General features: G+C 37.3%; 1 protein-coding gene across 4 annotated transcripts in view; it reads right to left on the minus strand.

The window, feature by feature from the left end:
• The window catches only part of DGKH (diacylglycerol kinase eta), a 158,202-nt gene that overhangs the window by 62,438 nt on the left and 71,371 nt on the right, over positions 1-24,393 (minus strand). For 3 of the 4 annotated variants that reach the window (XM_088159706.1, XM_088159703.1, XM_088159702.1), the window contains 2 exons: positions 16,897-17,007; positions 14,617-14,697 (listed from right to left, as the gene is read on the minus strand). In XM_088159706.1, the coding sequence (XP_088015832.1) occupies positions 14,617-14,697; positions 16,897-17,007 (192 nt within the window). Of the gene's footprint in view, positions 1-14,616; positions 14,698-16,896; positions 17,008-24,393 lie in introns of those variants that run through there. The other variant, XM_088159704.1, reaches the window with a different exon arrangement.

The following is a 24,393-nucleotide window of genomic DNA, read 5'->3' on the forward strand; positions in this document are numbered from 1 at the left end:
CGACTAATCTTGATCTTTTCAAGTAACATTTATATGTATTACTCCTGTCTTCAATACTACTGGCCACAGAAATCCACTGTGCACCCTTCCACCCTCCCCTCTGAAACTAAGGCCTGGTTCAGGTGTTCACACCTAGTGCCACTGAAAACACCCTTTGGAATCCAAAGTTTTGGCAGGGCAGGGCTAAGTATGACAGAGGACCAGAATAGCAGATATACATAACTGAAGTGGGACACCAACCAACCTCATCTCAAAATGCACTGCACACCCATTTATTGGCAATCAAATATCATTATCAAACGCTGCTAACCAATGCATGTAAACATACCAGAAATTCATATATTCCAGCTTCTTACTAAAATCAGAGCGCAAAAAACTTAATAAAGTTCACAGCATTGCAACAGTCTAACAACTCAACAGGATGCTGTCAATCACATGAATGTAGGATCAATTATTAGTGCTACAAATTTAAAGTAGGAAGTTGGAAGACTTACATATTTGTAAATACAATTTAACTACATACTCTCTTTGATTTACATATTTGCAACAACAAACTTCAAGAAGGTACCTGGTAACATGAAATAAAGACAAAATGCATTATATGCAAGAAGCATCAAGAATGCTTGGAATCTTTCAAATCAAATCAAATAGGCCCATTTAGCTTCTCATCTACTTCAGCCTACAAAATCATGGAGAAAATGTACTCTTATTATTTTTTAGATATTTCATGTAACATAAGAACTCAGGGAACCAAGGAAACTGTTAGCAAACAACAAGAAGTGTTTTTCCCTAAATGCAAAGCATTCTTTAACTTGAAAAGTATTCCCAAAGGATGCTGAGGGGATGAAAAGTAAAAATGTCCAAAAAAGCATTTAAAAAATTAATCACAAATAAATCTACTATAAAAGACAATATCTGAAAACTTATCAGGTCCTCAAAAATCCAACAAGGAGTCAATGTTGGGAAGTGACTCAAGGATAAGAATCACTGTATATGCTCTGCTGTTTCTACCTCATTCTTTAGTATCTGCTACTATTATTATTATACTTTGATTTAACATGGTTTTACGAGCTTTAACTAACTCAGTATAGCTTTTCTTGTTTATCCTAAATTGAGATTGACTTCCCAAACCTTCTAATTTGCATTTATACAGATGACATGCTTTCTTCTGAATGCTTACACAATGCCATGATTAAACAAGTGGGATGTTTGAAGTTCATTCACTAAAGACTGCTGAACCTGTATACAGACATAATCAAAATTAAATGGATGTAATTGACCTTAAAACAATTTTCCTGCCATGTAAATTTGAATTTAACTAGTAATCTTATCTCATTGCATGTATCCATATTCAGAGTCCTGTATATTCTCTTCTACTGACCCAAGTCAGCATCTTTTTTTCAATTACATATTACCTTTTTTATTTTCACTGCTCCAAATATTACTATTTGTATATCACTCTGAATATGCTGAACTAGAAAGAAAGAAAGAGAGAAGGAAAGAAAGGAAGGAAGGAAGAAAGAAAGGAAAGAAGGAAAAGAAAGAAGGAAGGAAGGAAGGAAGGAAGGAAGGAAGGAAGGAAGGAAGGAAGGAAGGAAGGAAGGAAGGAAGGAAGGAAGGAAGGAAGGAAGGAAGGAAGGAAGGAAGGAAGGAAGGAAGGAAGGAAGGAAGGAAGGAAGGAAGGAAGGAAGGAAGGAAGGAAGGAAGGAAGGAAGGAAGGAAGGAAGGAAGGAAGGAAGGAAGGAAGGAAGGAAGGAAGGAAGGAAGGAAGGAAGGAAGGAAGGAAGAAAGAAAGAAAGAAAGAAAGAAAGAAAGAAAGAAAGAAAGAAAGAAAGAAAGAAAGAAAGAAAGAAAGAAAGAAAGAAAGAAAGAAAGAAAGAAAGAAAGAAAGAAAGAAAGAAAGAAAGAAAGAAAGAAAGAAAGAAAGAAAGAAAGCTCTATAATATATTGCAAAGTAAGTGTTACAGGAACCACTGGAAGACCACTGAGGTAACATAATAAGAAAACTCTTAAGTCTTCAAGGAACTCAGGTGCCAACATTTCACATGCTGACAAAGCAGGAGACAAATGACAAAAGATGAAGACAGTCAAAAGGTCTTAAAAAATAAATAAGATTACATTCCTTTGAAAATTTTCACCATTGTCAAGTAGCCAAGAAGTCATTGCTGATTTTGGAAAAGAGACTTACCAAGAGCAGATACTGCAATATATTGGAAAGTAATAAAATAGACGTAGTTGGAATAAAAAACACTTTTAAAGCAGTGGGCATTGGGAAAGAGTGAGTATATTGAGTCTTAAAATTTGAAGACAACCAACACAACCCTAAAAAATCCCAGGAAATGAAGAATGTCTGAATGGGATGTAAAACTACCCATTACTGCAATAATGTTCCTCTTCTGTTCAGAAAAGTAGGGGGATTTTTTTGAGTGGAGAAGGAGGGAGAGGACAAGAGATCACTGTTCACTCTGCTACCACATAGGTCTTGCCTTAAATTGGGATTTTTCACACAAACATTATGATAATTTCACTTCTAAAAATATACATATATATCTATACATACATCTTGAAATTACTTGGATGATATTTCTACAGTCAAGTTTGGGGCGACTACTGCAACTTTCCTTTCAGACAACACTTATTAGGAACAAGCTTAATACCTTAAAAGGAAATAAAACCGTCATCAAATTCAGAGTAAATTTGAAAGTCCTTTCTTCTTTCAGTGGGAATAACCTAACCAGTAACAGCTTTCAGCCCAATGAGTTTAGACTTACAATCTATAAAATAAAATCACAGAGAGTTCAGTTAAAGCCTTTTGCCTATTTTTAATCCATTTTTTTTACTATCAGCAATATACAAGAAAATACAGCTCCCAAAGCTTGATGACCCCATTTCTGGGTTCTTTTACAAATTCAAAATGCAGACACAGTATTTGCTAATCAAGAGACCAATGCTCTATACCTAAGTAGCAACAAAGCAGATGTTGTAAAGTACTCTGCTTCCTGCAACATGATATTTGCATTAAGGCACCTTCTGCCACTCAGAACTATTATCAGGCATTACACTAATAGCACTTTGTATGGCCGATTTGGAATTAAATTACTAATGTAGAAATATCACTTAGAATCTGAAAGGGGTGGGGAAATGGTTTTCCTGTTCTCTGGACAGATACTTTTAAAATATCTTTCTGGAAATAATGAAGAGGGGATGATACAGAGAGAGCACCCCAACTCTCTTCCTGGGGACCATATTCAATGTCTGGGGCAGAAGTGTAACATTAAATGCTCCCTAACTTCTCTGTGCTTATGGATGTTGGCCAGTCAGTACGGGCAAATACTAGGATAATAATACTAGGATAATATGCTCTGCCTCCCTTGCTTTTTGTCTGCCCCTCCATTGCCCTGTCCTTGTGCAGGTGGGTCTGTATGAGTGTGGCAGGTGAATACACCTCCATCAATGGTGGAAGTAGACTGCTGGGGTCACTGATGCTCTCACACCTTCCAGAACTTGTCTGCAAAAATCACAGTGCTAACAGCTAGACATCTTTCTAGAGTATTCATAATTTCTTGGTTTCTACTAAATAAATTATGACATTACTGTTGCTGTCAAAGGTGTAGTTAGTTGGTGCTTTATGGTGAATCTGCACTGTTATTTTTCTTGATGAGTCAAGCCAGGCAAAAGTATAAATTACAAAGACAGGGTAGGAGTTAAAAGCAAGGTGGGTAATAAATGGTTATTATATTTGCCTGAGTACAATACAGAATTTATAATCAGAACAATTAGCTCTGTCTTCTCCACTAAAATGTTGCTTCGCTTTTTTTCCTGGCCTTCTCTTATTTCACTGTTCCCAACCTCACAAATATTGATGTAATGTGTGGGTTTGGCTCCCACAGTAAAAACTCTTAGGACGAAAAAGAGAAGGCTTAGTCCCACACAGCATTTCCTGCACTAGTACAACATGGAGCTCTCTCACTTGTTCTCTCAGAACAAGTGAGCTTAGCTAAAAGACAGGACAAAAATGGTTACATCATTGAAAAAGGTAAAGGGACTTCACTCTGCAGCAGAATCCAGCTGGGTAATTTAGGTGGCTTATCTTACACCACACTGAGCAAAAATGAAGGAGTATCTCCCAGAGTACAATTAAGCACATGGACAAGAAAGCATTTGGGAACAGTCAGTATGGATTCATTCACCAAGGGTAAGTCATGTTTGATCAACCTGTTATGAAACAACTGGCCTGGTAGATGAGAAGACAAAGGTGGATATCGTTCACCTTGCCTTCAGTAAGGCTTTCAGCACTATCCCTTAAGATACTCCTAGAGGAGCTGATGAAGTATAAGCTGGATGAACAGACTGTGAGGTGTGTTGAAAACCGGTTTCATGGCCAGGAACAAAGGGTAGCGATCAGTGGCACAGAGCATGGCTGGAGGCCAGTAATTAGCAGTGTACCTCATGGGACAATAATGCATCCAGGCCTGTTTAACATCTTCATTTATGATCTGGATGATGTGGTAGAGTATATCCTCTGCAGGTTTACTGATGGCAGAAAACTGGGAAGGAGTAGCTGGTACACCCAAGGGTCACACTGCCATCCAGAGGGACTTAGCAGGCTAGAGAAATGAACAGGCAGTAACTCATTAAGTTCAACAAGAAGTCCCAAGTCCTGCACCTGGAACAACCCCAGGCATCAGTGTGTCCTGGGGGTCACCCAGGTGGCAAGCGACTTGGCAGAAAAGGACCTGGGGTACTGCTGCACAACAAATGGAGCACAAGCCAGCTACATGCCCTTGCAGCAAAATAGGCCAGTGGCATCCTAAGCTGCAGGTCCAGGGAGTGAACCCTTCTACTCAGCCCTGGTGAGGCCTCACCTGGAGCTCTGTGTCCAGTGCTGGGCTGCTCAGTACAAGAGATACACAGACATACTGCAGACATTCCAGGGAAGGGACTGGAGTATGTGGTATGTGAGGAAAGCCTGAGGGACCTACAACTGTTTACTTTGGAGAAGGTTCAGGGGCATCTTAATATATGTAAATCCCTGACAGGAAGATACAAAGAGGACAGAGCCTGGCTCTTTCCAGAGGTGCCCAGTGAAAAGTTAGGAGGTAATGGGCACAAACTGAAACATGAGAGGCTCTCTGTGAATATCAGGAAACAATGTTTTACAGTGAAGGTGACTGAGTACTGGCACTGGTTTGCTCAAGGCACTTTTGAAGTCTTCACCCTTGGACATACTAAAAAGCCACCTAGACATGGTCCTGGGCAGCCTGGACCAGGTGGCCCTGCTTCAGCAGAGGGGGTGGACCAGATGATCTTCAGAGGCCACTTCCAACCCCCAAATCACTCCATGATTCTGTGAAAACAGAATCCAGGTTAATCAAGTCATCCAGATATGTGTCCAGTCTTGAACTGCAAAAGTATCCAGCAAAGATCACTTTGTCAGAAATCCAGTTCTCCAAATTGACCTCATATATTCAACATCAACCAACTGCTAAAACAGCAAAAACTTTTTTCCTGCAGAAGTATAACTTTTATAAAGAGACAGTTACAAGAAGCAGGGTTGGAAACTTCCATGGATTTGGACCGAAGAATTAGAAATTTATTTTAAATCAGCATTTAAATACAGCAAAAACAATAAACCATTCTTGTAAATGTAAACTGGGAACTGCTATATATAGCTGAAGCCTGCATGTTTCTTTAAAGAAACATAAGGATTTGTTAAGCACATTTGCTTCACACTGCTGTACCCTTAGCTCTGGTTTCACCAGCTCACTACACATCTATCAGATAGGATAACTTCTCTGCTTTAAGGAAAACATGTAGTTATACATTTAATGGCACTAAGTGCAAATTTGTACAAAATAAAACAGCAAAGGACTATTTTTTTTTCTGTCTGTAGTAGCAGATTCCTGTTTAAACATCATTCAGCTGCCTGAAGCCAGGGATCCTCGTTCTCTAGAAACAGGAAATTTTTTCAACGTTTACACCAGTGACTTTATTTATAAAATTATTTGGTAAACAGGAACTGCAATGAGAGATACTTTCTGAGGTTTATCCAGGTATTTTAACCACTTTTAAAGCATGAATAGAGAGAAACGTCAGAGAATAGTTTAAGTGTAAAAGTCCAGGAAGAATGAAATCTGGCAATCCTCAGTGCTTATTTTCCATGCATCCCAAATTCTTCACCAGTGAAAAAGGGAAAATTTCTGCAAGATATTTTTTAAAAATTTTTGCCAAGCGTGAAATGTGTGGAAAACAAACTCCAGGCAAATGGAAAAATCAAAATACAATATAGACCAGAACGGTCACATTTTTAAGTATCCCCTTTTTTCTATCTGAAAGTGTTCAGCTTCCTTCTAAGAGATCAATCTCAAGCATCTTATCGATGGATTTTTAGCATCACAGCTAAAGTGAAATGCTTTATTGTTTTTTCATAATGAAACTTATAGCTTCAACATCTCCAGATGCTCTAGGGAAAGGGACAGTGCATCAAGTCAGAGATAAGGAGCTTAAAAACTTGGAAGTCCCACCCAAAGAACTCTCAGCTTCAATAAATTTTTTTGTCACTGTCAGGGGATGGGAGGGGAGGGGAAACGAGCAAGTGCTAAATGGAAGGAAAAAACCTAAATGCATCACAAGTGCACACTAATTGCTTTTGTCTAATTTTTCTTCTCCTAAGCATACTAATTTGCTATTTCAGTTTTTGTCTTACTTCTAAGCTGCCTGAATATAGGAAAAAAAAAATCCCAACCCTGAGTAGAAAATTGAACAAAATGGAATCCAAAGCACTTCTCTCTTTCTGTGGTTTGGGTGTTGCTCAGGCTGGGAGCATCAAAAGTCTTCATCACTAATCATCATCTGCATGAAACAGCAGATAGTTCACAACCAGGGAGAAACCAAATCCATTCCAAGAGTTAGCTACTCGTGCAAAGCTGAGTCATGCTGGTGAAGCCAGCAGAGGAACTTGAGCCATTTCCAGCCATGTTTTACCTCCTGGAGACAAGAAGAGGCCCCAGTAACTTTGCAGATGACGCTGCAGGACCTGTCAGCCCTGCTCTACACTGTCAAGAGGGCATGGGGAACGTCTGGATATCCCATTACCCCATCTTTAAACAGTGCCATGCTCTGACCCTTCTGATAATCCCAAGGGCAAAATTTAAAATACCATGCCTCTGAAACTGGGATTCAGCTCACCAGAGGACACATAAAGAGTGTTCTTAAGAGACCAGAGTCTACTTAAAGTGAACTTCTGCAAATGTGTCTGAACTTCCAGCATCATCAGTATATACTGACAACATCAACATGCAACTGGAATGTACAGGAAATGTCAAAACATATCCAAATCCAGGATATTACTGCAGATCTAAAGGACAAAAACCAGAAACATTTCCAAACAAAAACCCATTCCTTTCATGTTCCTGTGGTTTATTAAAGGGAGAAGTCAAGCAAGAGTATCTCCCTTCAAGGGAACATCAGCACAGGCTATATATAGACATTTACTCAAAATAGACTTTTACGAAGAAAAGAATTGCGGATAGTGTGCTCCAGAGTATTCTCACAGAGCAAACCGGAAAGATTAATCAATCCAGTCTACAAACAAGACAATGTTTTCTTAGCAATAGCTGAAATCAAGGGAATCCACTTCAAGTTTGGAACTTCGAGGGTAGCTGCTAACCCCATGATCTTAGAAGCCAGCACAGGAGTAGCAAGATGATGTCACTAAACAAGTAAGAAAGATAGTGAAAGAAAAGCAGCAGAAAGGTCAGAGAACGTCTGTGTAACCTTCAGATGAAAAGCCCTTTGAAAAAAAGCAAACCAGACTAAGGTAGAAGAGCATCTGAAAGAGGCTTGAGGTCTATCAGTAAAGAAACCATCTCCTGATGTCCACTGAGATGGAACTGCAGTAAATTGGATTTCATAGACATTCAGGACAGTAGCAGAGAAATGCCTCCACTAGAATCCATAAGCTTTCTGCACTTCAATAAAGCTCAAGAGCCTGAACTTTGGGAAAACCAAGAGTCAGTAATAAAACTGAACTAATGTTAGCTTATTTAAATTGGGAAAAAAACCAAAACTTTTGGGATAATTATTCCCAGCTCTAGGAATATATCTCTCTGTTTCTAGTATTTGAAAAGACAGAATGGAGTGCCCAAACCCAAAGATTAAAGGTTTTAAACTCCTCGGGAAAAGGCTCTTCTTATTTCTCCCCAACATGGCTTGGGGGAGGTTAAGCAGTTCTCAAATTCCCTGAAGTTTTTGTAGTCCCTGAAGAAAAGTCTCAAAAACAACTGAAAAAATCTCAGTGGCAAGAAAGAAGAAAAAGAAGAAAAAGAAGAAAAAGAAGAAAAAGAAGAAAATATGTCCAAGTCCAGAGAAATTAACTCTGTCTCTGGAATAACTAAAAATTCTGTAAATACATTCCATCTCCCAAGCCTAGAGTGAATATTAAAACTTAGTTCTCTAAAATCAACTTGAAGCAGCTAATCTCCATTATGAAAACAGGGCTGACTGATATCAGAAGTAACGGGACTGAAATAACGTGCTAAAAGCAATATGCCTTTCAGGACTGGTTGCAATATTCAACTTGAATTCCTGACAAATTGCAAGAATTGTGCTTCCAGTACAACTGGGCCACCTCCCATTGAAAACAGCAGCTGGACCAGAGGATTCAAAGATGAAAAGAATTACTTTATCCTTTAAGCTGGTTCCACATAAGTCATATGCCAATAAACTTTACATCCCCAACCAAGACATAGAATATGCTACATTTAGAAATACGGATAGGAAATAAGGTAATCAAAGGTCTGTAAGAAAACAATAGAAACTAGAAGAAGACAATATAAATTTTAACCACACTTGAAGCACAGTTGCTCTAATAGAATATTTGGTTTCACTAACCTATAGAAAACCCCTAATCTTCTAAAAATAATATATCCAAGGAAAATCAGTATATATAAATACTTTGTTTTTTCAAAATCAATTCAAATTTACATAATACCAAGAAAACTATAGACAGCTGCATGAAGAATTTTTTTGTTGTTGTTGTTTAAAAACATACTGTGCTGAATTCCTTACTTTTCAGTCCAAGTGAACTGGTATGTCTGACCAAAAAAAGCAGAAATCAGAGAAAAAAAAATATTTTTTGTAACAAAATTACATTCAGGGTCTAACTTTAATGAAATGCCATTCATGTTTTGTTTGGATATTTTTTAATATAATATGAAAAAATACATTAAAAGTTAACCCATAAAGGATTAATGAATTAAAGTGATTAATTAAACTAAGTACTTCTGTTCAGAAAAGTTAAAACATCAAGCTGATCCATAATAATGTTTAATTCAGTCATTGAACTGAAAAGACCAATTATTTTATTCACCATCATGCAATGAGATGAAAGGCTAGGGGATAAGGAAGAAGGAATAAGAAGAATTTTTAATATGGAGAAAGATTAATAAATAATAAGTGACTTATTATTCTCCAACAAAATTTTGTGGTATGATTCTTAAAAACTGGAAGAGAAGATAAAGCAGCAATACAGGAAGATTTGCAGACAGCACACAATTTTGATTACTTAGTTACTCCTCTTGATCTCCAAGGCATTTCCAAGTGAGCCAAGCAATGTATTAAGTAAAGAAAGTAAAGAATACAGTGACTTGAAAAATTTCAGCCTTAGTAAAAACAAAGAAATACACACAACAGAAGTACAGATTAAATATTTATGAATTACAGACAGGTCCAAATTAACAGAAGAAGGATCTTAGTATCAATATAGGAGACACAAAAATGTACACTATGTCACTGCAGAAAAAACAGACAAAACTTGAGATCCATAAGGAGTGTAAATGAGCATTAATTTATAAAATAATCCCAAATGTCTGTGACTTGGGCTTCCCTGAGTGTCAAGCATGTAACTTCACTTACAAGATGATGCCGCAGAATAACAATCAGGAGAACAGCAAGAATAGATAAGAGTACAGAAGAATGTTGACAAAGATTATTTACCTTGGAAAACAGTCAAATCAAATGGAGGTAATAAAAAAAAAATAAAATAAAAAAACTGAGATAGTTTATAAGTTTCTACTGCCTTTGCATCATAACTCTAGGTGAGAAAACTTTATTAAAGCCCAACACTTTAAAAGTTCTCCAAGGAAGTCTTTTTTTCACAGAACAAATTATCAGAACCCTATGGTCTATAAGGTCTAAAGCATTGTTAAAACCAATAAATCAGCAAAAATGTACTATGTTAGACATTTCTGCAAGCATATCCAGAATCCTAGTAATCAGTGTTATTAACTGGAACAAAAAGTCTCCTTTCCAGCCAGTTCCTAATTACTAAAAATCACAGTAGGCTTTCCAGGATAGCAGATCTGCCTACTGCAGCTTCCTCCCCATCAAGATGACAACTTCCAGAAGACGCATATTCAACAAAAAGCACTTGATTCAGCACCTGATTCAGAAAGCTGAAAGCAAGGGCCTTCATTTTAAATGCCCTGGATGAGAAAGTTGCTATTGTAGCTAAGGGAGAATCAGTTAATAAATCATTAGAGTTTAAGTTGAACTGAGCAATTACAGAAATCTGCTTAAAGACCTATTAATTCTCTTTTAGATACTTAAAATTTAGGGGCCTATAAACTCATCATCAAGTCCCACCCAGAAGTTAGGACAAGCTGAATCCCCATCCTGAGTATCATATAGTATGTTAACTCTCATATTCCTGGAGGGGACCTTCCAAAATGACAGAGAAATTATTTCCTCTGTTGCTCTTAGATGCAATTACATAAAGCCAGCTATACAAAGTAGTGCCTCAAAACCAGTATTTTACCATAATATTATTATTTTCCATCACATTTACCATCAGAAAACCCATAACTGAATTAAAAGTTTCAAACAGAAGTTTGAAAGGATCAAAACACAGGTGCTGGCACACAAAGCCTGTGCATTTAACATGAGACTCTAGCACAGATTTATAGTAACCCAGAGCATTTTATATCACCATGTGGCTGAACTACTGAGGGGCAGTGTGCTCAACATCTACAGATTTTTTCCACAGCAATATGCATCAGTTCTTATCAAAAGCAAGGCAGAGGCAGAAACTTAAGCCCAAAGTTCACCTACGATAATTTCCTTTTAAATCACAATCTGTAATCACCTCTGTTGCCTTGAGGAATTTCATTATCTGAATATGCCTGTTCAAGAATCCTTTAAGTATTTAAAAATCCCATTCCTTATACCTGTTAGAACAAAAGCACACCACCACTGCTCTACAAGCCCATACTTGCACACCAGAGAGCACTCTTCAGTCTCATCTGGTCTCGAGTCTCATTTTGAGAACAATAAAGAGGGTTTTTCTAAATTCACTCGAGGTATCAACAAGCCAACTTCCATCCCCGTAAACCAAAATGCACAAGGAATTACAGCTCTCAGCAGAATTGATCACTGCCCCATCTGCTTCTGTGCAATAAGGGTGGGAGACTGATTCATCCCAGAAGCTTCCCCAAAGAGGTAACATGCTGAGCAACTCCACTCCTCTGGCTGTGCTCAAAAAACATAAACCACCCTCCGAGGCAGAAGCAAAGTTCTGGAGAAAAACATCTTCCTGTCAGTCTGTTATGACACACACACAGAAAAGAGGGAGACAGACACGCACCTCACACCTCGTTAGATGAACAGGAAAAAGGCAACTTTATTTACATGACATGTCTATTTAAAGACATCCAACAATGGTCGAGGATTGGACAGGTGAAGATCAGACCTCTTGACCTCATTGGCTCTTCGCCCATCGGTCAGATGCTCTCTTCCTCCACTGAGGAATGTAAACTATTCTTGTTTACCAGAGCGAGCATGAGAACTGTTAGACAAATGTGTAAACATCAGAACATCATAGGTGATAGAACCCAGGGGCAACATCACCCCATATCATTATAAGGACTCAGCCCTTGCCCACGCCACTGAACTGAGCATGAGCTGGGCAAAATCCCCCCTGAGTTCCTGATGTGGCTGATGGAGAGAGAGAGATGCAAATCTCTCATGGGCTGAATTGGCTGCTTGAACCTCTCCTCTCTCTTCCCATAGACTTGGGACACTGGTACCTAACAAGGCAGTAGGAAGAATCCAGCCTTGAGTGTCTTATGTAAAGGCTCTGAAGTAAAGATTTCCTTCTAGGTTACCTATTAACCTCTAAGTAAGGATGCTCAGAACTACAAAACACCTATAAATTCTTTAAAGGCAAGATTGTGCACTAGAAACTAATTGCTAGAAGTGAGTTGATCATTCACTGAAAGGCATTATCATCAGCGATAAGGAAAAAAATAAAACAAATGAGCTGATTTATCAGCTCTGCATTTTAATTAGCAGATATTATATACCTCAACTTTCCCTTTAACCTCAACTTGTTTGCGGAAAGATAGCAAAAGTAATTCTAGTGAACAAACAGTGGCATTTAGTTACATAAAATATTCCGCAAGCTTGTGCATTACAAATAAACCCAACCTTAAATCTGTGTGTTATGACTAATTTTAGTACTTGAGTTTTATCCAAAAAAAGAGCATGGAAAAACTTGACACACACACCTCTGCCTTCAAACAAACTGGAAAGGGCAAAAGAAGGCAAAACAGTAACTTCTACAAGCTGGGGGTGGGAAATTGAGAAGAGAGGATGGGATTTAAGTGAAATGACAAAATTATTTTTAAACAAAAAATTAAAATATTTTTTAATTTAAAATTTTAAAGGTGTGTTTTCCTGGAAAAATTGTCATTTGGTGTATATTCCATCTACGTCAGTTTGTGTTAAAAATATTATCTACTGGGACAAAGAAACAAGAGGAGTACATTAACTAGAGAAGGCTAAAGTTAAGGATTTAATTTTTGGTTTTTTTAACAAAGAGAATGCTAACAGATCATTTAGAACAGAAATAAAAATACCTGCAATTTTAAGAAAAGCTGAGTAAAAAGGTAAAAAGAAAAGTTTATTTTTATTTATAAGGTTAGCTTGAGAGCTAACCATCCACTCCACCCCCAGCTCCCGAGTCCAACCCAGTGCAGGCGAGGTCAGAGATGTCTCACTTCACAGAGCTGTGTTGCTGGGAGACTGGGTTAGGCAAACACAAAGAAAGAAGCCAAAAGATTAAGCAAGATGACGACTATTACCATATTTCACAGTCAAATCAGACGACTCTTCAATCCACGAGAGCTTTACATCCAAATAATTTTTCAAAATGAATTTGAGGACTCCTTAGAGAAAACACTGTTTGCCCTAAAGTACCCAGGACATGAAAATAAAGTGTCTCTGAAGTGTTACAGCTGTAGCCAGAGATGATTTTTCTCGCTACTGTCTTCCCCAGAAGTCTTGATACTAGAAACAAAACATGCTTTTGGTGAAGAATGAGATGCTGAATGGGCCTAAAGGATTACAAATTATACCAAAACACTAAGTATTGAACAAGGGGAAAAAAATTAAAACCCCAAGTATCCCACTTTTCTGAAGAAGCAGAACTTCCAGGCAACAGAAAGAACCTTTCCAGAAGACAGGCTAGTACCTTACACAGCCACCACCTCATCTGAGACCTTCCATCAAAGTAGTCTTTTTAATTGCATTCTTAGTCAGTAAAGCAGCTTAGATTGACACAACACACTGGGCTGTCAAGGCCAACGTGAGCATGTCTTTGAAGTGCTCTGACTGCCTCAGCAGCTGCCTGGGAGGGAACACAGCAAGGAAAAACTATGAACCTCCCATGAGGCTTGCATCTGACTGCTTTGGAAAAGAAAAACCAAGACTAGTAATAGGAACTAATATGGATCACCTGGGGAATTAAAAGCATCAGAAAAGTGAAAAATCAACATTTTAATAGAGTAAAGGGGCATGCAGTTAAGGAAAATGATGCCATTACAGTCAGTGGGACTTCTCCAGATCTCCTTCAAAAGGACAACTTCACCAATGGTATTCCTCATAACTAGCTCATGTTCAGGATCTTCTTTTTCCAGAAATTAAGAATCAGCAGAGGAACTGTGTCAGATATTATCACTTACTTCTAACAGACAGTTGAACATTAAATGAAGGATCATTTGTGTAAAAAACACCTGTGAACTTACAGAAATGGGAATTTATGAACTGCTCTATGTTTCTTACATCAGAATCAAGATGTGATTGTGTGTAGGGACAGCTTTTCCATGTGACTTGGAAACATATATGGGTATGATTGGTGAAAAAAAAATGGTGAATGATTGGTGGAAAAAAATAAAATACATTTCAATATGGGAAGAAACCAAATATTTTATGTCAAGAAAATTATAACAAAAGCACAATTTCATTTGATTTAATTCAGCAAGTTACCTCGAAGAGAAACTACAGCACAAACCCATAATAAGTACTAAGTACTAATACTGAATCTTGTTGTATTTTTAGGGCCTTCTATCATCATCTTTTGAAACAACTGTCATCTTACATTTCTGCTCACTGAAATAAAATGTTCTATAGCTGATGTGGTATTGTTCTCATATATCAAACCACTTCCAAAAAAAGTAATTTTATTTCCAAACAGAGAAAATAAGTAATTGAGAGAATTCTTGATTTTCTTAGCAACAGTCTAGCCACAGCCCACAAAACAGTGTTAAAATTGTTCCATACCGTGAAGCTGTTGTTGACATTTTTTGTGCTTGATTCAGCTACACTGGCATCTGACAGGTCAACTTCATCAAATATTAGAGACTGTGAAGGCAAAAGAACATAGAAGCATTAAATTAAGTCTGAGTCCACTTTAAGGTATGCTTACAAAATGTGTTTTAATTTCATTGCATCTATTCCAATTAGAAAATAAAAAAAGAAAATAAAAGTACTGAAAAAAATAGAACACACTAATGATGTGGCAAAATTTCATAGCTGGCCCCTAAACACAGTCCTACTTGCTATCTAAGTGGTAGATGAGGGCATAAAAAAAAGGGCTCAATAATTATATTGCTCTAAAATCTCTTTTAAAAGAACGGGGGTTTCCTTACATAGATGAAGCTTTAGAGTGTCTACTGTGTAGCATAAATGTGGTGTCAGAAGAGATTCACACACAGTAAAATGTAAATTAATTATTTAGTTTTAGGATGGAACTCTCAAGTCATGTAGGAAGCTATCATATAGTATCTATATGAGAAGAGGCACCTCAAAGGGCTGAAGAGATCCCCTCCACTTCTTTGTCTGATGTTCCAACAAGAGAAATATATGTCTACTCTAAACACTCCAGCCTCTGGCAAGGATCAATTAGATTCTGTTATGCTCATCACGGGTTTTGTAGCACAGAACAGTCTAACAAAAATGCCTATTTTTTAACCCTACCATGTTTTTCCTCTTCCATGCCACAGGGAAGAGAATCAATATTGGTGGAATTTCAGCATGTCTGGATTCAGCATTAAAATACTGGCACAATTACCTACTCATAACACCTTCTTTTCTCATCTTTTGCACAGAATCACACAATGGTTTTAGTTGGAAGGGACCTTAAAAATTATCTACCACCAAACCTCTGCCATGGTCCAGGTCAGTCAAAGCCCCATCCAACCTGGCCTTGAACATTTCTAGGGATGGGGTGTCCACTGCTTCTCTGAGCAGGCTCTGCTAGCATCTCACCACAGTCACAAAGAGTATCTTCCTACCTAATATCCAAATCTCTGCTCTTTCAGTTTAAAGTCATTCCCCCTTGTCCTATGACCACATGCCCCTGTAAAAAGCTCCTCTCCAGCTCCCTTATAGCCTTTCTAGGTACTAGGAGGCTGCTATAGGGTCCAAGGGTCTCTCAGTCTGTCTTCATAAGTGAGGTGCTCCAGCTCTCTGCTCATCTCTGTGTCCCTCCTCTGGACATGCTACAACAGTCCCACGGCTCCCAAGATAGCAAGGGCACAGACCTGTTGGAGTGAGACCAACAGAGACCCAAAATATCCCATATTCCTCATCTAATAGGGTAGGCTCACATTTTCAAAACATCTCAGCGTCATACTGTGATTTGAGGTTGCCCTCTCAGAGCTCCTATCTGCTTATCCTTTATACAAACTGCTCATGGTGGCACCAAGTGCTGAGAGGTTTGACAGCAGAGGTACTGCAGTGCTCCCTGAGCAATGCTGCTTTCCTTGATTCATTATAGCCACACAACTGTGCACCATGCAGCTGCAGTCCTATAGTCCCACAAGGAGTGATCTCTGTGCATTTACTAAGAGCTTTGTTGACAAAACAAGGCTATAGAAAATGATGGAGACCTGAAGAACCTCACCTACAGCTCCCCTGAGATGCTGCAACCCCACTGGGTAAAGGAGAGTAACACCCACAGCTATGAAACTGCACAATCTGAGTCAGCCAAAATGCTCTTGGCCCCAGCCCTGGGAGGGAGGAAGGAAATGCCTTTCAAAGAGAAGATAAGTATTCCCCTCTGCCCACCCCCAATTCTCCCACCAAAATATTCAATAGATGGGAAACAGCTTTTTTCCCTTATATTTAAGTTTTGGCAGAAAATCAGCCTATCTTGATTTCACATAACTATTTCTATGGGCATTAGAGCACAAGAGTTTTAATAGAATGCAGCCTTAGTGATAACTTCTATGCATTATCCAGTTTTTACTTTTTTTGACTGTCTGAGAGCCACAAAAGAACCCACAACTCCTTAAAATGACTTCAGTATTTGTCTGAATAGCCAAAAAGGTTAAAACAACTGTGATAAACTTAATTTTTAAACAATCAAGAGAAATTCCCAATCTTCTTTAAAGTTAATTTAACACATTACATCTTATATACAGCAGTTTTTACGTAAAACAACCATTAACAAATAATTAAATTATTATTATTAAACTTATTAAATATATTAAACTTATAAACCTAAACAAAACTGAAGTCACAAGTAAATGTCAATAGACACTAAAAGCACAGAATTACCTTTGAATCCTTAGCATAGTAAAGGGTACGACCTCGAAGTTTGAAATAACGCTTTTTCCACCTCTGAAAAGAGCTGGTTTGCTTCAGTAGTAATCCTTCCTTTATACTCGTCTGAAAAATATTAAAATACAGAAACCAAGGTAAATAGAAATATGTAGAAACAGCTGCACATATAGATTAAAGTTATGCTTTTTAAAATTTATGTTACACCTCATATACCTGTGAATTTAAACTTTATTTATTCACATTAAATAGAGAATTCTTTAGACCACCAGTTTTTGCATTGCTATTTTTTAAACAATGACAATGGTGGCAAAATGCTAATTTTACATGTAAACTGAAAAGGCAGTCAAGAGGCATATAATTATTCTGAAGATACACACAAAATAACTCAATTGTCTGGATAGATGCAAAGCCACAAATATTAAAGTGAGCAACAACTGATGGTGGCACAACTTGGAAAAAAATACTAAAACCGTCAACAAAAGGTAATTTCCAGTTCCAAAATTGATTATGTTGAGAAGAAAAATAATTTCCACACAGATACTAATTCAACAGGATACATAAATGTGTCTGATTCAAGCACATGAATTACTTCTAAAAAAGAGGGAATAATCCAGTTTGATGCAAGTCACACAAGACTTTGAATATGTTGCTGAACTGAAGCCTTCAGCATGAAATCAGTTAACCATTAGAGATAATAATTATGCGGTAATTGTGAGAACAGTAACAGATAGGGATATTTTTATCATCCAAATATTTTTAGGCAAAAAATGATCCAAACCTTTCCATTGCATACTGAATCCTGTCTATATAAAGCCCATTTTTTTAAATGAGTCAGAGACAAATTAGTATATTTTAAAGATGTATGCTGTTTGCACCAATGTGTGTGGGATTCATCTAATTATAGAAATTCTCCACTTAATCAGGCAAAACAACATGAACACAGCATACTAATTGCATGAGTCTCAAATTTTCTTAAGTGCTGGAGCACACAAGAGGTTTGAGAAAAAGTGAGTGTTTGGATATTATATAGCAAAATTACCATTTTGTATATTTCCAATTTGTATATTTTACTATATTTTAATATTTTGCATATTTCCAATTCCGAATATTTCCGATTTGTAATGTAATAACGTGATAAGGATCTTATGATACAATTTCTAGACTATGTGGGACAAACATCATTTGAAGTTATTCTGGAGCTTCTGGAAACCTAACCAGGACTTGACCTAAAGTTCATAAGCATCTTCTATTATCTATCAGATGTCAAATTCCCCTGAAGTTTAATGCAAGTAATAAAAGCACAGAAAAGGCAGAAAGCACTTTGCTGTTCCTACCATTTCCTTGAAATGAGAAACACTGCTGTTATGTACAGAGATCCTGCCCCTCATTTAGCTAGCCCTAACGTCACAAACCAAGCGTGCGGTCCAACGATCACAAAGCAATTGAATTAATGCTCTCAGAAAAGCAACCCTCTCCCATCAAACATTGTAGCTGAGAGTTTTGATTTGTCACAGTTTGCTTCACATGCCAACAGCCCGGACCAGTGGATTCAATCTCAGCCCTCCTGCTCTAGCTCAGGGGTAGCAATTCCCAGTGGAAAGGGACTGCTCACCACACACCATTTTAAGACACTTTGCAGTTTTCTGATCTGACCCCAAGATAAGCTAATTTTCCATGACATAAATAGATTTAATAGATTTAATCAGCAAATACAAGCACTTCTTCAAAACTGTCTACTGTAGCCATGCAGCACCTGTGCTTCATATTGCATCCTGATATTTTGGAAGCTCATCACAAGGATGGGAGTAGATGTCGTGTGTGTTTATCAAAGGTCAGAAGATGTTAAGACTAATTCCAAGAAAATGGTACTCCACATTCATGACAGACACTGACTTACTGGTAAATTTCCAAAATGGAAGAAAATCCACACTTCCTAAAGTGCACTAGGTATACTAGGAGACACGGAACACATATTATGCTTAATACTTCTGGGAATTTTAAACTCTGTTTAAAAAAAAAATAAAGCTCTTTACTCACTAAAGAATTAGTTAACTCTTTCTTGTCATTTTTATGCCTACTAAACCACTGCCTCCTATTTCTACTCACTCCTTTAACGTCAATATCCCTAATATCAAATCAGTACCTTCAAAATTAAATCTATTTTGCAAGTCAGCCATTTGAAATTATCTTCCTAAAGCTGGCAGTAGATAACCTTGCAGGCTCCACAGAATTTATTTTTGCATCAAAATTTTCAAAAAATCTGGTAAACATTTACCCAAGAAGTAGAAGCACTTAATGAAATACACACATGAAATTTACATTTTACCACAAATAACAATATGGGGCTGAGGTTGGACATCTTAAATAGAAAAATCCATGGCTGCAGGCATCAAAACTGAGCACAAAGCTTTAGCCCAATATCCTTAATTAACTTTATTTAGACTCTAAAATGTTTAAAATTCCATCTGCCAATTGAGTCACTAAGTAATCTGCTAATAATGCTTTCCTGAGTCTACACCAAGTTAGAGCATTTCCAGTAATTTGAGAATGGAAGGGACCTCCCAGGTTTTTGAATTTGGGTCCTCATTACTGCCTACACACAAGTCAAGTTTTTCAAAAGCAATGATCAGGCTATAACTACACCTTAAGAAAGTAGTTATTTTTCTTTTCCCCATGGCAATTAAGACAGTGCTCCAAGATCTCACTGTTCTCAGAAGCCTTTTTATAATTAATCTCAGCTGGACATTAAATCTAAAGTATAAGCAATGATCACTCCAATTATATTAACTCCTTTTCTACTGTAATTTAAGAGAAACAAGAAGTACAGATCCCATAATCCCACACTACTCACTTTTACAGTTACCTGTCATCAGCTTGCCAAAACCTCTGAACTTCCCCATCCTGCATCTCGTGTCATCTAGTAATACAATGTCCCTCCAGAAGTATGGGACTATAATTAGAACAGAACAGAACAGAATCCCTAATAATCTTAACTATTTTAGCCATTAGTAAAGAAAATTACTGACAATATTACAATCACAACACACAGAGTGTGTTCCACTGTGTATATTTTCCAGAAGAAATCTAAAAAAAAAACCAAAACAAACACACACTTTTTTCATAAAATTAAGGAGTACATATGTGTTCTATTATCCAAGAATGTTAAATGCCACTCTGCATCTCCAAAATCTCAATGACAAAATAAAATTGGATTTGTGGGTATTCAGGTCACTAAAAATGAGGAACATCCTCTTTTGTATCACCAGATTTAAAAATGTCCTGTATAGAGCACCTGAAGAGTCAAACTAACAGTTTTTATTTCAATGGAAACCAACCACATCGCCTTACTTCTGATTAACTCACTTTGTAAAGCCCCACATTTCTGCAAAGGTAAATTTTTACTTTTGCTGCTGCCAGAAAGACAGAAAGAAAGGAAAAAAATATTCTGAATTTAAAAAATAATCAACTAATTGTGGACCCATTGTTGGCAACCAGAAACTGAAACGCTAAATGATTAAAGATAAAAGTCTACCCTCTACTTCTCATGTAGATAAGTGGACATGCTGCTCAAAATGTGTCAGGAGAGAGAATTAAAAAACATGAGGAAATTTCTGAAAGTGAGGAGGATGAAAATGAGAACAGGAAAGGCCATAAAACAGGACAGTCAAATGCAAACAGGAAATTAAGAATTTAAGATAACCTTACAACAGATGCTCATGCTGAGACTAAAATGTTCATAAAACTTTGAAAGATGAAACACTGCTAGCAGGTTGGCAGGATCATTTTCCAACAGAAGTATGAAAAGGGTACTCAAGGATAAGAAGGTCACAGGAAAGAAGCTCATCAAATCCTGAGCATCTGTCTTCAGCAATGAAGATAATGAGATGGGATCTCACACAGCCTGTTCTCCACAACATCAGAACAGCTGCATCAACACGGAGGGCATATATGGGAAGTATTAGACCAGCCAATTCACTAAGTCATGTGGGCCAGGTGGTATTGACCTGGGAGCCTTGAAGGTCCCAAAAGGACCACTGACACCAACATCCACTTCTGGTAGGACAGTAGAGTCCATACAAAAGGATATTGCTGTGCCCATACAAATCCAACCAGAAAAAGTCAACAGAGCTTTTGTAAAAAAAATACTGTCCTGCTAGCTCCTGTGTTCAGGAGGTCGAGGAAAGCAAGTAGATAAACTAAGACCCCATAGATCTGGCTTTTTGGAAAGTCTTCGACAAGGCTTCCTACCAATGAATACTTAAGTAATGTTATTGGAACTAAATTCTAATTTAGGGAAAAGGGGCATGGTGTGAACTGAGTTTTTTTCAAGGAAAAATCTAAACATCATTAACATTCTCACATCAACTTTGAGTAAAGAAGAGATCTGTGAGTCACAGTTCACAGTTCTCTAAGCTCAACCGCAGCCAGAAATACCATACAATTTTGCCTAAGAAAAGCAAAAAACCCCATACATAATATAATTTTTCTGCTCTATAACACTATTGTCTCACACAGTTCTGCTCTCTCTAACTCAAGAAATGGGGTTAAGAGAAGATACAGAGAAGGGCAACACAAATGATTCACAGAACAGTAGCTGCCTCACAAAAAGAGAGATGGAAGAGCAGAAGACAAAAGGAGTGATATGAACAATGTTTTAAAAACCATTAAGTAAGGTGACTGCAGAACTACAACTCACCAAAGCCCACAACATTATAACAAGGGGGAATGTGACAAAACCATATTGAGATCAGCTTAACAAAGGTAAAAAGTAGCACATCTTTACATAGCAGGTAGTGATTTTATGAAGCTTGCTGTCACAATAAATTGTCAGGCAGACAGCATCAGCAAGCACAAAAAAGAAAAGAACAGGCAAATCCAAGCACAGTGTAGGAACGTGGTCCCTTTAATTTGTCATGAGGAAGTATCATGGGAATGGACCAGACTCACATGCTGATCCTGAACAGCCTTTTCTATTCCACTGAAAGTGGATCATTGTGCAACTAACCAAAAAATTTCACACGTTGAATTTCTCCTGCAATGTAGACAGCATCTCTTTTGCTTTGACTTTCAAGTCTGATGTTTGTATTTGCAAGTGGGCCTAGACCCTCCTTTACCAAAACAATTTTTTTTTTTAGGACTCTTGACAGACCAGGCAGTTAAAGAAAAGAAAATAAAGAGAGAGATTATATGATTATACTCTTTAATATTAATTCTCTCCTGTAATACTTCCTATTCCTGTGACTTTCCCAAGCTAAATACCAAAATAAAACCGTCCCTCTTCTTTTTAGCATTGGAAACCTTTCACCATCTGCGTAGGTATGGCTTTAGGAAGACAGTGCCTTTGTACTTTACAAGGTAAACTCTCACAGCTCATATTAACTCAGAACCCCTTAAAATATTCCCTGTGTTCAGTGGATTGAAAATTATTTTTATTATTAAAAATGTGGCAATCAAACACTTGATTTATATTAAAATTATGACTCGGGAACTCCAAGCCTGTGATTTTCTTGACAATCTCTGTATAGCAGCTTCCATTACTGTCACTTAGGCTGACAGATTTTTCATTAGTTATGTCAAAATAAAAATAGATTTTATCTACCAAGAATAAAAACTTCAGCAGCAGCTAACTGCAAGGCTACATTTTTATTGAAGATTCCTGTTCACAGTGAAGGGAGCCTAACATTAGAAAATTTAAAACCAAACAAAGCATCTATAAATTTATGCAGCTAAAAAGCATCAAAATAGATTTGAAAATCAGTATGTTTACTAAGCAACGTTGTATTAACATCAAGAAAAATCTAAATAACACAAGTACCACCGAGAACTGGTAGCTCAGTGGAGCAAGTGGAGCTGTATCACGGGGTACCTAAAGCACAACGCCTGCCTCAGGTGAGACGCCCCAGGCTGCTGCTGCTAACAGATCCTCCAGGTTACATCCGTGACAGAAATCACAAAATGCAGCAAGTTGCACATGCTCTGTCTGTCACTGTTGATGACAGTTATCCTTGTCCTATTAAAGCAAAAAAGCTGTGAGAAAACAGCTTTCCAAAATTTCAGAATGAAAGCCAGTCACACACCCCACCAAAACACTAACTTGCGATTAAGCAGCACCATTTCTGTGTAATAATAAACACTATGTTTCTTCAAAGTTATTCTTATACTCCATATTTTGGGGTCATTTATGTGGATGGACTCTAGCCTAAGTGAAACTGCAATATAAATAAATGCAATTACACAGCTATGCAGTGCCCTTCTTCCTCAACATTGTTTTCCCTTCATGACCCCTTCCAGCCTATGCTGAGGAAACAGATTTTTGCACTACTAATGTAAAAATAACTAATGATTTTTTAAAGTTTTAGCTTCCTCTGATTGGAACATAAGGTAATGCAGTAAGAAATGAAGTAAATATGAAATTACAGAGAAATTGCCATAATAAAAATAGCTTAGTAGCAACGTGAAATGCAATTAGCAGACTGACTTAAAAATAGAGGTTGTAGCACATAACAAATATGAGTAAGATACTGCCATATTAGGGTAAAACATTACACTTGGAATTAAAAAAAAAAAAAAAAGAAACAAATCCCCTATTTTAGATAAAAAGTTGATACTAGATTGAGAATGGAGAAGAAACTTTATCTGCAGTTCAAGTATTTAAACTCCTAATTTCTACCCATGTACAGCATGTTGCTCTCACTCTGTTCTCATTAATCAGCGCATGAAACAGCTGCAATCCACTGAAAAAGGATAAAACACTTCATAGGACTGTGACTTGGTGCCAAAGATTTAAGTTTTGGTCCTGTAACACAACTCAGCTGACTTTGAGCAGTGCTTCACAGCTACCATTTGGAGCTTCAGTGGTTGTTCCTTTTAAATTACACATGTTCTGAGCAGAGAGATTTAACCCAGCTAAGTCTAACTAGTTTTGAGACAGAAGAATGTAGATGGTACATATTTCAGGAATAAAAAATATAAAAAATAAAACTCACAATAGAGTCAAAGTTGGAAAGTTTTTTTTTCCTTTACCAGAATATTCTAGACTCTCTCATCTGCAGTGCCCAACACACTTGCCAATCAGTAAAGTATATGCAGTGTAGGCCCAAAAGAAACCATTTTGCCACCTCACATAGCAAGATACAGAAAAAACTCTCAATACACTTCCACAGAAAAGATCAAACTTTCTCTAGTTCTGTCCAGTGATAATATGCAAATAACAGTTGATAAATTACTTGAGGAAATTTAAAAAGCATCATGTAATTTAAAAACCTAAACACCACTACAAACTTTTTAACGATCCCTTCTTGAAAACAAACCCAAAGTCAAGCTTGTAAGTTAACCTTCTGTATTTTAATTCTCACAGGTTTCATTTCTGTCATTTTGGTAATCTTTAAACAAATTCCAGTTTACTGTCAGATTTCCTAGGTGAGAGGAGCCTACACAAAGTCACTTAGAACTTGTGGCTCCTCAGGGAAAGCTGGGGAACAACTCATTTCT

The sequence above is a fragment of the Sturnus vulgaris genome, chromosome 2 (assembly GCF_052056855.1).
Source record: "Sturnus vulgaris isolate bStuVul1 chromosome 2, bStuVul1.hap1, whole genome shotgun sequence".
Taxonomy (NCBI): domain Eukaryota; kingdom Metazoa; phylum Chordata; class Aves; order Passeriformes; family Sturnidae; genus Sturnus; species Sturnus vulgaris.